Below are 15,754 nucleotides of genomic sequence, written 5' to 3'. Positions count from 1 at the left end.
AATTAGACAAATATATTTATAATTGGCATCTTTCAATGCATTCTGGGATTGGCATCTTTGAGCGCACCTTGGAATTTGCACATATGTACAAATCATCATGCTTGAAAAATGCTCTCCGTGTAGACAGCTCGTTACTTTAGAGGAGAAATGTGATGGTTTTTCCATGCAGCAGGGGCGGAATGAGAGACTCAGTAGGGAGGGACAACAGAAAGTATCCGACCAAGTTCCTCTATTAAAGTGTGTGAAGTCACCAAACAATAGACATTTCGATGGAACAATCCTGCAATGGAGCGATTTCTGACCTGTAGCAGGAGCCTCTCGTCTCCGATCACAGCGGCTGTGTTCCAGTCGATGACCTCAGAGAAGGGAAGTTCCCAACCATTACTCAGCATAACCGGTACACAGGCCGCCTGGAAACACACAGGGTCACAGCGTGAGTCATGGGCTGTGATTTCATTACCGGACCACGCGATGATAGAGGGCACACGTATAAACAGAGCAACACAATACAACACAACACATTAAATGGCTTCCAGAGGAGCTATTAGCAGAGTTATGAAAACTGATGCAAATATCCCAGCCTACAAACAGCTACAGAGAACAACAAATGCATTAACACAATACACAGCAAACAGAGAGAAAGGAGGTGAGAGAAAGTATGAAGCTGGGAAAAAATTGAGTTTCCTTTGAAGTGAAGGAGATGTGCAGAAATAGAGAGATGAGCAGCTGTTGTGTCTGACGGCTATTTGACGTAATGAGGACCTGCAATACAAAAGGTCATTAAGGTGTCAGCTGAGCACCGTGGTGCTGCAGGGCATGCAAGTCTGCTCATACACACTGAAGCAGAACTCAAGAAGGGTGCTTCAGACATACAATATACACACACACATAGTGTATATAATGGGAAAGTATATATATTGCACCACTTCAGAAATGTTGACGCGCCACCCACTGGTTGGTAAGTTATGATTGGTCAGTCAAACTGCTTGCAAAGGGTCAATTCAATTACACATTTAAGACGACGAGAAAGTCAGTGATACATACTCGAAGATCGCCAACTCATAACAAATCATAATCTGATCTCTAGAGATCCATTTGTCTGCCGTTTACTCTATAAATAAATATGATATAAACGTGCAGTCATTTACATTTACGCATTTGGCAGATGCTTTTATACAAAGTGACTTACATTGCATTCCACTATACATTTGTATCCGAGTATGTGCAATCCCTGGGATCAAACCCATGACCTTGGAGTTGATAGCGCCGTGCTCTAACCACTGAGCTACAGGAAAGCCTATTTGTTATTTATATTGTCATTTTTTTTATAAAATTTTCTAAAATTTAAACAAGACTGTCTGTTATATTAATGTGTTGATAACTTTAGGTTCTTTTCAAAACTTGTAACGATTGGAGGATAGACAGAAGTTTCCAAGAATTGACAGAAATATCAAAGGAAGTAGGGAAGATTCTGAAAATGACTATGAAGATAGAAACAAAAGTGTGTGTTTATGCATGAGTTCACCTGCAGAGCCTCAAGGAAGCGAAAGGATCCCAGCCGTCGCCCCCGTGGCACCAGGCAGAAGGTGGAATTGTGCAGCATTTCACGGTAGTCATACCTGCACAAACACACACATGTAAATCAATGATACGTCAAAACAAAACATTACACTTAGACAATTTTTCATCTCGTGGCTGGATGAGGTTATGGCACCTGCCTGCACATGTCAGTCGCATAAATCAGTATATGTGCAGAAACAATTTAGTCACACTGTCTGAACATCGCAATGCTTTTTCCAAATCAAACACAGTCATTTCGGTCCACCACATGCTCTGACCATCAACCAAGAGTTCTGCAGGTCAAAGCAGCGGACGCTTATTTATTGGGCAGAAAATCATTCATCATTTACTGGCGGGCGTGCGAGGTGAAGGTTGCGTGACCGGGGGCGATTGAGTCATGGGTGCGGACTTCAACGCTCTGCCATTATCCGTGTTGCGATGATCTTGCTGAGTCCGGTGCAGCTGTGCTGTTTGCCTCCTCAGCTCATTGGTAGATGCTGACTTTGAATACTGCCCCAAATGGCACACACACCGATCTATCGAACAGAGGCACAGAGGCCATTCTGTCGCAAAGTGAACAAACAAGGCACGCGTGTGAACACACACGCCCGCGCCCCAGCTGTCTGGATATCAGACTGATCCTGCGTTAATGTGGTAGAATATAAATGAGGCTGGAGAGATAGACCTGGTCTCTGCGGTGCCATTTCACGTAGATTAGCCACCTGAAGAGCAATATCAGACAGTCTGTAAACACACAGGCTCGCTTCTGCCCTCAAAGTGTGTGTAGAGGACAGAAACGGCACATTTTCGATTTGGACTGCGAACGCCACAGGATCCAATCTGTCCATACTGCATTTGAGAAAATATACAATTTTCTCTAAGCAAACCGGCATACAAAGAAAAATGGGATTGTTGCAATGAGGTTAAATTTATGAAATTATTGTCATAATATGACGACAAAAGGAGTTATTTTCTAGAATGTTCAATCGACTGAATGAAAGTGATGCCACCAAATGCCACCAAAAATAATCAAATATAAAATGATCATTAGCGTCCACACCAACGGATGATAACGTTATGTATAAATCAAGGTTACGTTTGACAAACATTGACATCAAAATGTGTTTGGGTAAAGTTTGTGGTGTGGAGTGCTATTCTCTTAAATTTAGAACAATTTTTGTATAAGTTTTTAGTTATTGGTGTACGCAACAAATTTCATTAAAGAACGTGTTAAATGTCAGGAAACATGGAAAGCGAGCAAGTGCCTGCTGGAAAACATCACTTTTTTGTAAGGGTTGTGTGCATGTTGCCTACATGGTATCAAAGCACTTCGGCTGCTTTTTCGTCAAACCCTGAGCATCTTTCGACCTTGACATTCAGACCACTCAAAACAGAGACAACAGCGATGATGAACAGCACGCATTTACGCGAAAGTGAAGATGTCTGAGTGTGCAAATCGCTCACTTATACACAAACAAGTGTTTTGTGAACCTGTGGTAGGGAGAATGTGTGCGATCTATGTGAGAGGATAGGCTGGGTAAAGAACGAAAACCAGAAAACGATTCGAGTGAATTATTATTATTAGAGTCTAACAAACGAAGAACACCCGGCGTGTTTGTGTTTATTTCACAGGTTGGGTACCCTTCCCGAATGGAGCCCCCAAGCACAGCTTTATGCACAGTCTCCATAGCAACTCTAGCTAAATGCCTCCATTTGAAGTGTGTTAATTATACGTTTTCTGCACATGCTTGGTGGGGGGGTGAAGCACAATGAGGTAATGTTTTAAAATTTCCACCGGTTCTATTCTTTCTCCTTTCGTCACGTTCGGACACCTCCCAAAAATGCTGCCCCCTATTCCAGATCTGAATAAAAGCTTGTCTGGGAAAGGAGCCAAAATGGCCGTCGCTTAAGCGGGAGAACAATCAGCCTGAGGCCGTATGTCCATCCTCACAGACATCAATCTCATGAGAAAAGCTCAGAAAAATAACCAGAGCTCAATATGGACAAACACATGTGAGTTTGAAGAGCGTCATTAGCATACAACATGGCTTTTCAGAAAGTATTGTGCGAGTGTCAGGTGGAGACAGATTTATATCCATAGCAGTATTGGAAATGTAAGTGGACTGGTCTTATGAAAACAATCATTGCAATAATGCTAATATTGGTGTACTATAAAACAGCTAAAAAAGTTTATATTTGATGTATCACCCACTCCTAGTGTCTACTTCGACTAGGATCTTTGAGCACAGCCAGAAGTATTCCCGAGACTCAACTGGTTCAGCATTGCATTAGCAGCACAAAGGTTATAGGTTTGATCCCCAGGGAATGGATAAATTGGATAAATTGCATAGCTTGTAATGGAGTATAGCATATAATGAACCATAAGTTGCTTTGTATAAAAGCGTCTGACAAAAGCATTCATGTAAATGAGTTGGGGGTGTTTACTGTAATCTCATGTGAGCATATCGAAGTAAAATTTGAATCCAACAGTGTGACAAGCTTCATCTTGAAAGCTAAATATTTGTTCACATTTAAAATACATAAGAACTTATAAGTAGGGATGTTTATATAAAGATTGATGGATTAAAACGATGTTTTTTTTAAGTTAAATAATATTGATAATATAGTTTCATAATGATATTAACTCGATGCCAATAATATGTTTTTAAATAACTTAAATCATCGAGTTTTTTAGTTTTCTGTATGGTGAAAGAAAAATCCTGTCTGGTGGAAAGAAAATGAAACACGCTTCGAGGCGTTATCTCTGCATTCCCGGGACATGCGTGCAATCTGAAAGAGTGTTTTCTGTCGCCGGTCTAACTGTCAACATCCAGACTGTCCCCACAACACAGAAACATGTTACTTTATTAAATAAAAACTAAGCCAAGCTTTGGATTGAGGTAGGCCTGCTATTTGTATTTGATGAAAAAACTTTCTGATGGAAATAAACATTGTTGGTTCTTCTATGCTTTCGTTTGGTCATAATTTGAATTATTAGTTATTTTCTTGCCTGTGGAGATAAATATAAATCCAAAGCATAAAATACATTGTCCAAATCACAGCAGGTTCGTGAAAATGTGATAATATGTTGTTGATCTATTCGTTACGCTGCTGTTTGCATGTTAAAATACATCTGTACACATTTTTTTATTGGGTCACAGACCCTTTTCAACTGTAGTTGTGTCGCAATTCGAAGTCTGCGTCCTCCAGATGTCGCATGCATTTTAATTTAATTCCAGTTTAATATTAAAATCTTATTAGTTAACGGTTAGTGTTCAAATAATGAGCGTTGGTTCTCGGTCAGGGAAATTAACTGAAATGAGCATCCCTAGCAGTAAAAGAAGATTCTTATTTCATAAGTTTAATGGGAGAACATCTACATTACGGTTACAGTAATCATACCCATTGTTAGATAATCCAGGCAGAGAACATGAATGCCAACTGTGCTATGACAATATTTACATGGACAGATTTGCACAGAATAAAGAGTTGACAGTCAAGCAAGGCTACTACAAGGTGTGTATTGCTGTTTGTGTGAGTGTGAATAAAAGCCATATGAAGTGTCTATTTTTTCCTCTCTCCAGCACTTCCACTGTAAATAATCCATTAGATCATTTAGTGCTCATTACAGTCAATTTGCATTCATAACATAAGATACCCTAATATATTATAATATGAAGAGGTCCTCGAGCAAACACCAGCTTTATAATCTTACAGTGTTCATGTGCTTGAGTTGCTCATTTGAACTAAATTGAGGTCAAATGACATATGACTGTTACCAAAGATATTAATATTAACAAGATGCGTCACTGCCATTGAAACGAATCGGGGGAACCCAACGCTCAATATGGCCACCGTAGCGAAGCTTTGTGCATGCGTTGTATCTACCGCAATATATAAATGTTTCTTTTAAAGTGTAATTTCAAACGTTATTTTGCAGTTTAAATGTTGTTTTAAATAAGTTGTTTAATCAGGATTTTAGCCGGCGATTGTAGAACTATCAGTGTTCCCATTCACGTCTTGTTTGAATTACGTTGCAAAGATGGGAAAAAAATCATACGGGTTTGAATGACATGAGGGTGAATAAATAAAAAGATTTTCATTTTAGAGTGAACTGTCCCCTTAATGCGAGTCTGACATCACGTCAACAGATGAGGTTAATAAAAATCCCTATTATGAATGTCTGGCGAAACCGTCCTGAATACCTCACATAAAAATCTGTCAACAAGATGATATTCGCAACCTAGAAAGCTGGGGATTTAGTGAAAAGCTGTTTATACATTGACAATAAAAATTATTAAAATATTACAATCCTTATAGACCACTTAAAGAGTTTTATTAGGCTTTAGAAAAATGTATTTTCCTTGTGTGAACGCAAGTATGACCGCAGCTAAATATGACGCAGCTTTACTCACTTCTACCTTCTATCATTTCCATGTCAAGATCATCTTCGGTTGTTCCAGACCCTAAATTTATTATGACAGAAGTATCATGAAATCTTCTCAATTTATCCTTTCATCTACCTTACTCTCTATAAAGCAAAACAGATTGAGGATATCACTTGATTTATGAGTAATTGTAGTGACTTGGCCTGGCACAAAACGTGAAGTTCAAATAAATCCCAGGCTCTGTTGAATCAGTCGTATTTGGGATTGACAACCATCAAGCCCCTTTTCTATTTCTGTTATCTGTGAATAATGCACGTTACCATAGTGACATTGATAGAAGTAATTATCAAAGATGGTGCCTTTCATAACTGAAGTGATGTTATTTAATATAGTCCGAGTTGTTCATCTGTCAGATCTTACAAAATCGACAGCAAGCCTTTAATTCAGAACGTATCCATGAATAATTTGTGCTGCTTTATTGAAACACAATGGTTAGATATAAAATCAAAGAGTTCGGTGGTGAAACAAGGCTATCCTGTTATTCCACAGGGACACATTTTGTCCCACTTGAGATATCCTGTCAGAAGACTATGATGAAAAATGAGTCTTGATCGGACGACCGTTGGGGTACAGAAACACGCTTTGTAAAATACTGCCTTTCCTGTCGACACAAAGAGAATATTTAGTCGTGAACCGCTGTGTGGTCTGAATGGTTGGAAGGGCTATCAGAACCAAGCATGTTGATGACCAGATGTGACTCAAAGCACCAGTTTATATCCAGATGGCTGCTAGGACTGTGGTGACGTGACGCTGTGCGCTGGGTTGATTCGGGACATGTCAGCACAAGTCTATCTCTGGCCTCTCTCGAAGACTGCGTGACAAGCATTTACAGATAGAATAGTCGCTTCTTTCATGGATAACAGACATCAGTGATTAAAATATTCCTAAAGTCAAGTGTTAAATGGCTAAGTGGGCTGAAGTTCTACTGTGGCAACCCTTTATAAACTGGAATAAAATGAAAACAGTCGGTCTGAATATGTCCAGCCAAAAAGTCTTAAGATTAACGTACAATGATGTGACATTTTCTCCTTGAAAAGATTACCCAAACCACCAAAACCGCCTAAGGTACCTAAGCTAGTCAAAAACATTGCAGTGTTTCTGCTTTGTTTAAAGGGACAGTTCACCCAAAAATGAAAATTCTGTCGTGCTCACCCTCAAGTTGTTCCAAATCTGTATAAATGTCTTCGTTCTGATGAACACAGAGAAAGATATTTGGAAGAATGCTGGTAATCAAACGGTTCTTGGCCGCCATTGACTAGCAAAGTAGGAATAATTTAAATGGTAGTCAAAAGTGCCCCATTACATTCTTCCAAATATATTTCTCAGTGTTCATCAGAACAAATACATTTACACAGACTTGAGGGTCATTTTTGGGTGAACTCTACATTAAACTGGTTGGTCTTTAAAGACGAACTCAAAGCAGTCAAACCCATCTACAGTAGCCCTTCCCCCATTAGTGAGCAGAAACTCATAACTAGCTAATCTATTTGCAAATGCATTGAAATGTATTCTATTCTAGAGCTAAAAGCATATTATCTTCCTCACCATATGTGGCTCCAAGACAAAAAGAAATGAAAGAGGGAGAAGAGGGCTGCAATCAGAGCTCAATGGTCTATGCAGATGGGGTCTCCCAATACCAATCATTAAGTCATCCAGAGACCCCAAACCCCACGTCCTGACTACTAATAAGTGACAGCAGAATTATTTATCAAACGAATAATATTTCAGCAACTATCAATATCCATTAGTGTAACATACTCTTTTATACTCTGTATTTTTATGCCTGTTTATTGTGTTGCTATGAAGCACCTTGGTCAGCAGTTATGTTGTTTTAAGGTGCTATATAAATAATAATGACTTAGAATTGTCATTAGATTTACAAGGTCAAGTTCAGTCTTCATTTACTCAGATTTAAACCTGTATTATTTTTACATTGTTTGGAATGAAGATATTTGGATGAATGATACCATAGGAAACTAAACTACATTGGTAGTCAAAAGTGTCTCAGAAAGATTTGGTTTCCCACATGCTTCAAAACATATTTATGGTTCAACAGAACAAATACATTTATACAGATTAAATGACAGAATTTTCATTTCCGGGCGAACTTTTCCTTTAAGGTTATGATATTCTATTTAATTTATTTCGTGAGAGTTTTCATAATTGATTCCTGTAATTGTTATTTCAATTACTGTAATGTGTCCAAATGGTTTAATTTGTGTTTTTTTTGCTGCTTTGTTATTTTTAACATGGAATATTATCAATGTGAATATGTACAAATAATTATACAAAGAAATTCAAAAGCACAATGTAAAGTAATTCTTCCCACATCAACAGTAAAACCATGTTTTCAGCAAAAGTAAAAAAAGGAAGTACAACGCATGTAATCGTGAAATTAAACCTTCCACTTTGTACTTCATATTTATCATAATAAATGCCTTTTTAATGGTCCTAAAAAGGCTTAATTTTGAGAGACTGGAAAAGTAGCATCTTCAAAAGAAATTCCTCAGCAGGTTACTCGATACGGGCGTGTCTCGTGGATCTGAGTTGTGCTATTTAGCCAGAGGGGGAAAACAGACAATGAGAAGAAGGGATGGTGACTCGGTCACCGGAGGTCAGATTGTGGTTTTGGACACGTAGGACAGAAAGAACCATCCAATCCGTTGTCCCAACAAAGAAGCTGCTTCTTTCTGTAGCTGGTGTTGGGTTCCTCAGACAGACGCAGAGAGGAACCCTGGGGAGCAGGATGACAAGAGAGAGACACAGCAAAGAAAATATGCTCTTTCCTCCAGGACAGGAAGCAGAGGGAAGTAACACTATGTACCTGTCTCCTCAGGTGTGTGTGCCATGCCCAGCACACAGAACATGACATAACACAAGCGGAACAGGGCTTTGACTGCCGTTTCTGTTGCAGTGAGCTGCATCTATCATGTTAAACATGCTTAAAAAGACATGGATAGTACAATGCAATGTGAGCGTCTGCCAAATGCATAAATGTAAATGTTTGAACTTGCACCTCTGATAAGTCCCGCCCCCTTGGCTAGAGTTGCTAACTTTCCTATTAGCAGTTTTCCTGTCAAATGGTAACATTCCGATCGTATATAAAGATGCCATGAAAATCTTTAGATGGTATGGAAAAGGAACTATAATGCACAAAAACTGGGCAAATAATAAACGGATTAAACACGAGTGGTATGCAGTTTTGGCTCACAATAAGCCAACAAAATCTCTCATTGACAAAAGACAGAATAAACAGACCGAGAGACTTGCTTTTAATGAAAACAAATGACAAACAGACTAACACCACCAATCTGACCTCTGAAAAGAACACTAAATCTTGATAAGGAGTACAAAGAACAATACATGGATGACCAATGAGAAGATTTGAACAGAACTAGTTATAGCATGTAAAGAAAACAAAGCAATGGATCTGCACAAATAAGGAGGTGCGGGATCAGATGGAGGGCAAGGATGCGGTCTGGTATAGGAAAACTCAACTAGAAAACTAGATATAATGTAGGGAATAAAAGGAGAGGAGGAGACTGTCAGGCGAAAAAATGAAACTGCAAATAAATCCGACGGTGGGAGAGAGAGAGAAACAAATCTACAATAGGCAAAAACTGCAAAAGGAATTGGAGAGATGAGCGTTAATAATAGCGTTTGACAGTGTTGTCGGTTACCTCCAATACAATCTCATGACTATCTTAAATAAGGTTATATACTAAAGTCTGTGTACACGTGGTTTCTCCAATTTGCCTAGTAACAAAGTTATTTTTACAGGATATCAGATTGTTATAATGACAGATTGTGTGAATTAATTATAAATGTAACTATAATATTTGTGAAGACTGTAACGGTAACTTGTTCAAGTTTTAACTATACATTTGATATACAGATCATGCCAAACAAATGTCATTTGTGAGGAGTAATGAATGACATCAGTGTAAAGGAATCTACACTCCTTTATCTCTGAAGCAAGCAACACTACTTTATGGTAAGTGTAACGACACAAAGGTAAGAAAGAGGCTTTCATGTCAATTACGCCACAAAACCACACACAGCTGGCAGATCACAAAAAGACAGAGACACTTCCACAAAGCGCACCTGTGTTACTGTGCTGGGAGATTTTAATACAGTCATTTGCGGTGAAAACGCAGGCAGCCTCCAGCCAAGAATGTCATTTATGAATAGATAACAGTCACAGGATTAAATAATCCCATCCAATGTGATGAAATCAACAGTTCTGAGGTCATGCTTTGAAACGGTGCCAACATCAAATTGAAATAAAAGGTAAAAAAAAGTTTGTGAGCGTTTTGAAAATGGATTAAAGTAAAGATGACACAAAAGTCTCGATGGTGTTTTCTTCCCGATCGTAATGTATATATTGTGAGATTCACCGATATATCAGCCAATAATCGGATATCGATCGAAATAACCAATTTTTTGTTCAGGGCTGATATAGCTTGAGCAATCAAAAGAGGACAGGAAAATGTAATGAATTTGTGCTCTATATACAGAAAATGTTAAGAAATATCAGGAGTTTGATCTTCAATATTAATGGTCATTGATTTAAGAAAGTTAAGAAATATTAATTTAATCGTCAGAATCGGTCTCGGCAGATATCACACTGAATAATCTGCTATTCGTAAAGGTGGAGAAATTTAGCATCGGTGCATAACCATAAAATAACTTGAAATCATTATAGAAATTAAATCAGAAACATGTAACAAAATAAACAAGAGAGAATTAAATCAGTTCTCCTTCTTAATATCTACTGCAATTCAACATTGAATGGCAAAAAAAACATGCATACCATGCAAGGTTAAAGGAGTAGTTCACTTTTAAAAAAATCTTGATAATTTTCTCATCCCCGTGTCATCAAAGATGTTTATGTATTCGAAAAGAGATTAAAATTTTTATGAAAACATTCCAGGATTTTGTTCATCAAAAACAAACATCTTGGATGACATGGGGGCGAGTAAATTATCATGAACATTTATTTTGAAAGTGAACTTCTCCTTTAACAGTAAATGTTTTCTTTGTAACTTCACACAATATGAACGGGCCTTTAATTTAAACCTATTTCAATCTGTCACTCAACTGAAAATGAGACACCTCGAGGCCTCACCTACGGTGAAAAACACACCATATCTTGTGAAGTCAAAACAAAAAAGTGAGACCGTGCTGCGAGACTGTACGCAAAGAATCATTTGCAAACCAATCAAAGCTTCCAGAGCTCTTTAAAAAGCAGAGATGCACATTGTGCTCTGACAGGAAGGCTTATGCTTCACCCCCCAGCTGTAGGAGTTCAAAGAAACTCAATAAAACATTTAAGAAAAGCCCATGGAGCCCCCTTCCCCCAGCACGATATGACCTTGGGTTAAACGCAGTTAATTAGAACACAAGATTCTCTCAACTCCATCTTCCCTCGAAATACGAAAAAAAGAACCCCCAAAAAACGTCCTACTTATGGACGGCTGCCGACGTTCATCGATCATATATCCCTTTTATAGCTTTGTTTCCAACTCTAAATATGAGAGTGGGATTTAAGAAACGGCTGGCATACAAACACAAGACTTCAAATAGCTCTGTGGCTTTACGCCACGCCAAATGGCACATCTGGGCCGTGGCTTCAAAGAGAGCTCCACTCCCACCTTAAAGCGCCAAGGCAGGTGATGAGATACTTCTGAAAGCTGCCTGAATCCCGGTGTTTGGTAATAGGAGGCAAGTGCGAATCTAAAGCAAAGTGACTGCTCTCTCTCGCTGCCTTAAAACCCCTTCACTCATAAAAGGCTTTCCTGCCGAAATGGACAAAAGCTTTATAGACTGGCGTTTTGCTGCTTGCATGGATTTTACTTTGGCCTGAAGTCAAATGTTGCAGCAAAATAAACAATGGAATTCTGCGATTCCTGTAAAACCGTTTGGGCGTCATGCACGCTTGCCGCTTGGCAAATACAGACGGTGTCTGAACTAAAGGCCGAGTGAATTATTCCCCTCTTTATTCGAGCCTGCACTCTACAGGTCATTTTTTGAGTTTGTATGATGTTCAATGTGTCATGTGTCTAACCCCATATCCAAAGGGGTCGTTCTAGAGGATGTGCTTCTGGGAGAGCTCCATCCACACAACAATAAAGCACCACCTCCCTAGTGCAGAGACATGAAAGAGCACGCTCGAGCTCCCATTTGTCACCCTGCCGCTCTAGTCGACACCTCCTGTGTCACGGTGCGGCCATTTAGCAAGCGCCGAAGACTCTGGGGAATCTTCAGGGAGCGAAATCAGGGCTATCCGACAGATCCAATACTGACTGCTTCAAAGAGTTTTCTAATCCCACACCACATATGTGATTTTAGTGGTCTCAACCAGTGTAACAGGCGTTGTGATTACTGTAGATATGCAGCTTTGACTTAATACGTGTCCATTTTACACGTTAAATGACCCGTCGCTGAAATAACAGAAAATGAATCACATCCCAGCCAGACGAGTATTGTAAATTGTCTGTAACGGTACAATCTACCTGAGGTTACGACATAATTAAACTGGCATGAATTAACAGCAGTCAAAAGTACTCGTTCCAGAACACAATGACAACACGGACAAGCCCTTATCATTTTGGTTTACAAACAAACTAGAGTGATGCATTCATTCCAGGTTGGGAACAATTGGAAAACAATGTTGAACGTCATGAGCACGTCTTTTTTGTATAACCGACCGCTTGGCTTGTCAAGGTGCTCAGTGAAGCGCAGAGGTTTGGAGGAGCTACAAAAACTAACAATGACTACAGTCAAACATTCCAGTCAACATTGTTCAACAACAGCGTGACTCATTCCTCCTAGTTTGACAATAACTTTTCACTTAAAACAATGACTTATGTGTTTGGAAGACATTATATCCCAAGGCATACAGAAGAAAGATGAAGAGGTTCTTAAAGGAAGTGATTTATTATAGTCTGTGATCTGCCACATGTGTTGTGATTTATAATAGACCATGACTGTGATCACATGCGCTTCGGCTGAATATTAATATATGACTGGGGAGCAGTTCTACAATTTCTGTAGTTTTGTTTTTTAATATGTTAATGGTGATGCAGGATAAATCCTAATACTCACCATTCTGAAGCATTGCTATAGATCAGTGGTCTTTCTTGGAGAAAATATTATTTTATTGTACAAAATAAACGTACAGCATCGCATCGCAAGCCGAGTGAATCGTTACATCTCGATTTACATTTTTATTATTGAACCACCTTATCAGTTATTGATTCTTTGTGGAGGTCTATCGAACGTTAAGTTTGGGCTACACAACATTTGTTTATGTTGTGTTGCTGAAACTTAATTATTTTAACACTACACAAAACGTTTGAACAAAATACAACCAACAGCACATATACAACCGAAACATTATATATGCGAGATAAAAAAGCTTACAAACTAAAACCAGAGGTGTTTCTGGACCAGTGTTTACATCTTGTGAAGTGATCTTTATGGAATTTATGGATCTTATTCTCTGTTCTTACCAATAAGATAAGAACAGCATGGTAATATTATTTTCTGTAATTGATGCGCAATAAGTTACAATGACCCAGTTATGCCATGCTGGCTTCAGAGCAGATATTTTACAATATCCAATGCAGCACATTGTCTTTTTATAACGTATAAGTACATTAACTGAGACTCAGGCACCGGCCATTCATTCAACAGCAGCCTGTGACTAACATCAGAATTAATGTGCCAGAAGAGAAAAAGATAACAGGGAGAAGTTAATATGCTAATTAGCGAGCTAAACTGTAAACAACCTTCGAGTGGCTATGTAATAAAGCATGTGCGTTGTGCACCCAAGAACACGAGTGAAACTTCATAAGCATCCGAGAATGAAACTCGGCAGAAGCAATTAGAAATGCTCTTTACCTCGACATAAGTCAGGAGCGCTGATATAAATCTCGAACATTCAGGTCATGATAATCTTTAACTCCTCAGAAATGCCACAGCATTTGTCGGGCACAGAAAGATTCGCCCAACCTTAGCTGACAGGCGGTGGAAATGGGCAGATTGTGACAGATAAACACAAACAGACTTTCTAAATGTCATGCTGCCAGAGGAGCGGGCTGCGCAATAGCTTTATCCTGCTCAGTGGCCTGTAACGATACCATCGCTCGTGTTGATTGGAGGAGAAACAAAAAGCGCCGCCGCGATTGGACGAAGACAGAGTTGCGGCCACAGCAGACAGAATGTCAGAAGATCTGACAGAGTCGGACTGAGCCTCCGCAGAGCGCGGATGCTTTAGAGGTCAGGGAATGCGCAATAGTGATATTTAATCAACCTGACAGCTTCGGTCCAGAAGTCACTTTCTGTGAAAGATGGCCTTGTTCAAAAGATAGGCCTTTTTTAAATGTGACTAGTCTGAGGGAAAATCCTCAAATAAGCCCTACTGCTGAGATTGAGAGACTTGATGGGGGTCGGTGGGCACGACAATGTGCAGATAAAATGAAAAGCCACGATCGGGCAGGAGAAAAACTGGACACACCACAGTACTTGTTGTATAAGATATAATTGCTGTGGGACTGAAACCTCTTATCATCATTATGCATGATTCATTTCATGAATTTTTACTATTTGTAGTGGTGCAACGGATCACAAAACTCACAGTTCGGATCATATTAGGATCACGTATCGGATCCTTTATTCAGCAAATCGAAATGCTCCTCACGGTTTTATTTTTATAATATAAGGAGTTTAGAGAATTTTATAAAAATGAAGTTGTCAAAATACCCTGAAGATACCAACAGATTTTGATTCCTAAACAGTTTTTTTTGTCTTCTAGGCAATGTAATAACAAATATAAACATGTAATCAGAGTTAACAGCTGACAACTGGATCTCGAGATCAGATTATAAATGTGACTGATGTTATGAGGTCACAATCATGGAGTAAGTATCTCGACTGACTTTTTCTCATCTTCTCAAATGCGTAACTGATTTATGAGTGAGCGGCAAGTCAAAATGTATGAAGTGATGCGCGTTAAATGTTTTAATGGCGCATTGGATCGCATCATTTGTGCTTTGACAAACGCAGCGGTTTAAGTTAAGATATGTATGAGAGTATCTCGTATCTTACTCGTCGAGATACTGCAGAGAGAGAGTGAGAGCATGTGCGCACTAAAACTATATTTTACTCCATGAGGAATACATTTACAGTTTATCTGCAGGTCCCATGCATTCTGAACCGTAGAGCAAGATCCGTTTCACCACTAACTATTGGTCATCACTCATGATTGTCTCTATGGGTCAGCAAATATTCAAACAATAAAAAGTATTGAAAAGAACTTGTCAACTTTAACAGTGTTTGATTAATAAAAAAGCTTTATTGTTCATCACGTCCTGTAAAGTGGCAGTTTGAGATAATAGCTTTCAGATAGTGACGATATGGTAATATAAGGTTGTGCAATATTGCTGAATTAAAAAGTACAGCAATACCCCGAATCTACAATTGCAAATTATTTCATTTAGCTGAAACGGAGAATTAAAATGTGCAAAACAAGCAAAACAATTTACCTTTCTTTCACTTGTCTTACCTCACTGGCATATCCTTTTGCTTGCTTTAAACATAAACCTCTGCAGAACTCAAAAGAAGATATTTTAAATTATTATTATTATTAACCAATGGCAAAGGCAGTACCCATTCACTTCTATTGTATGGACACAAAACCAATGTAAGTCAATGGGTACCGCTATTGATCGGTTACCGACATC

The 15,754-nt window shown here is 38.9% G+C and overlaps 1 protein-coding gene across 1 annotated transcript in view; it reads right to left on the bottom strand.

Annotated features, from left to right (window-relative positions):
• ext1b (exostosin glycosyltransferase 1b) overlaps positions 1–15,754 on the bottom strand; it is a 65,943-nt gene that overhangs the window by 14,899 nt on the left and 35,290 nt on the right. The window contains exons 3-4 of the mRNA XM_079484619.1: positions 1,526–1,619; positions 303–410 (exon numbers count right to left, since the gene is read on the bottom strand). Coding sequence (XP_079340745.1) covers positions 303–410; positions 1,526–1,619 — 202 coding nt within the window. The remainder of the gene's footprint in view (positions 1–302; positions 411–1,525; positions 1,620–15,754) is intronic.

This window comes from Barbatula barbatula (assembly GCF_947034865.1).
Source record: "Barbatula barbatula genome assembly, chromosome: 21".
NCBI classification, from domain to species: domain Eukaryota; kingdom Metazoa; phylum Chordata; class Actinopteri; order Cypriniformes; family Nemacheilidae; genus Barbatula; species Barbatula barbatula.
This window is presented reverse-complemented; position numbering and strand designations above follow the sequence as displayed.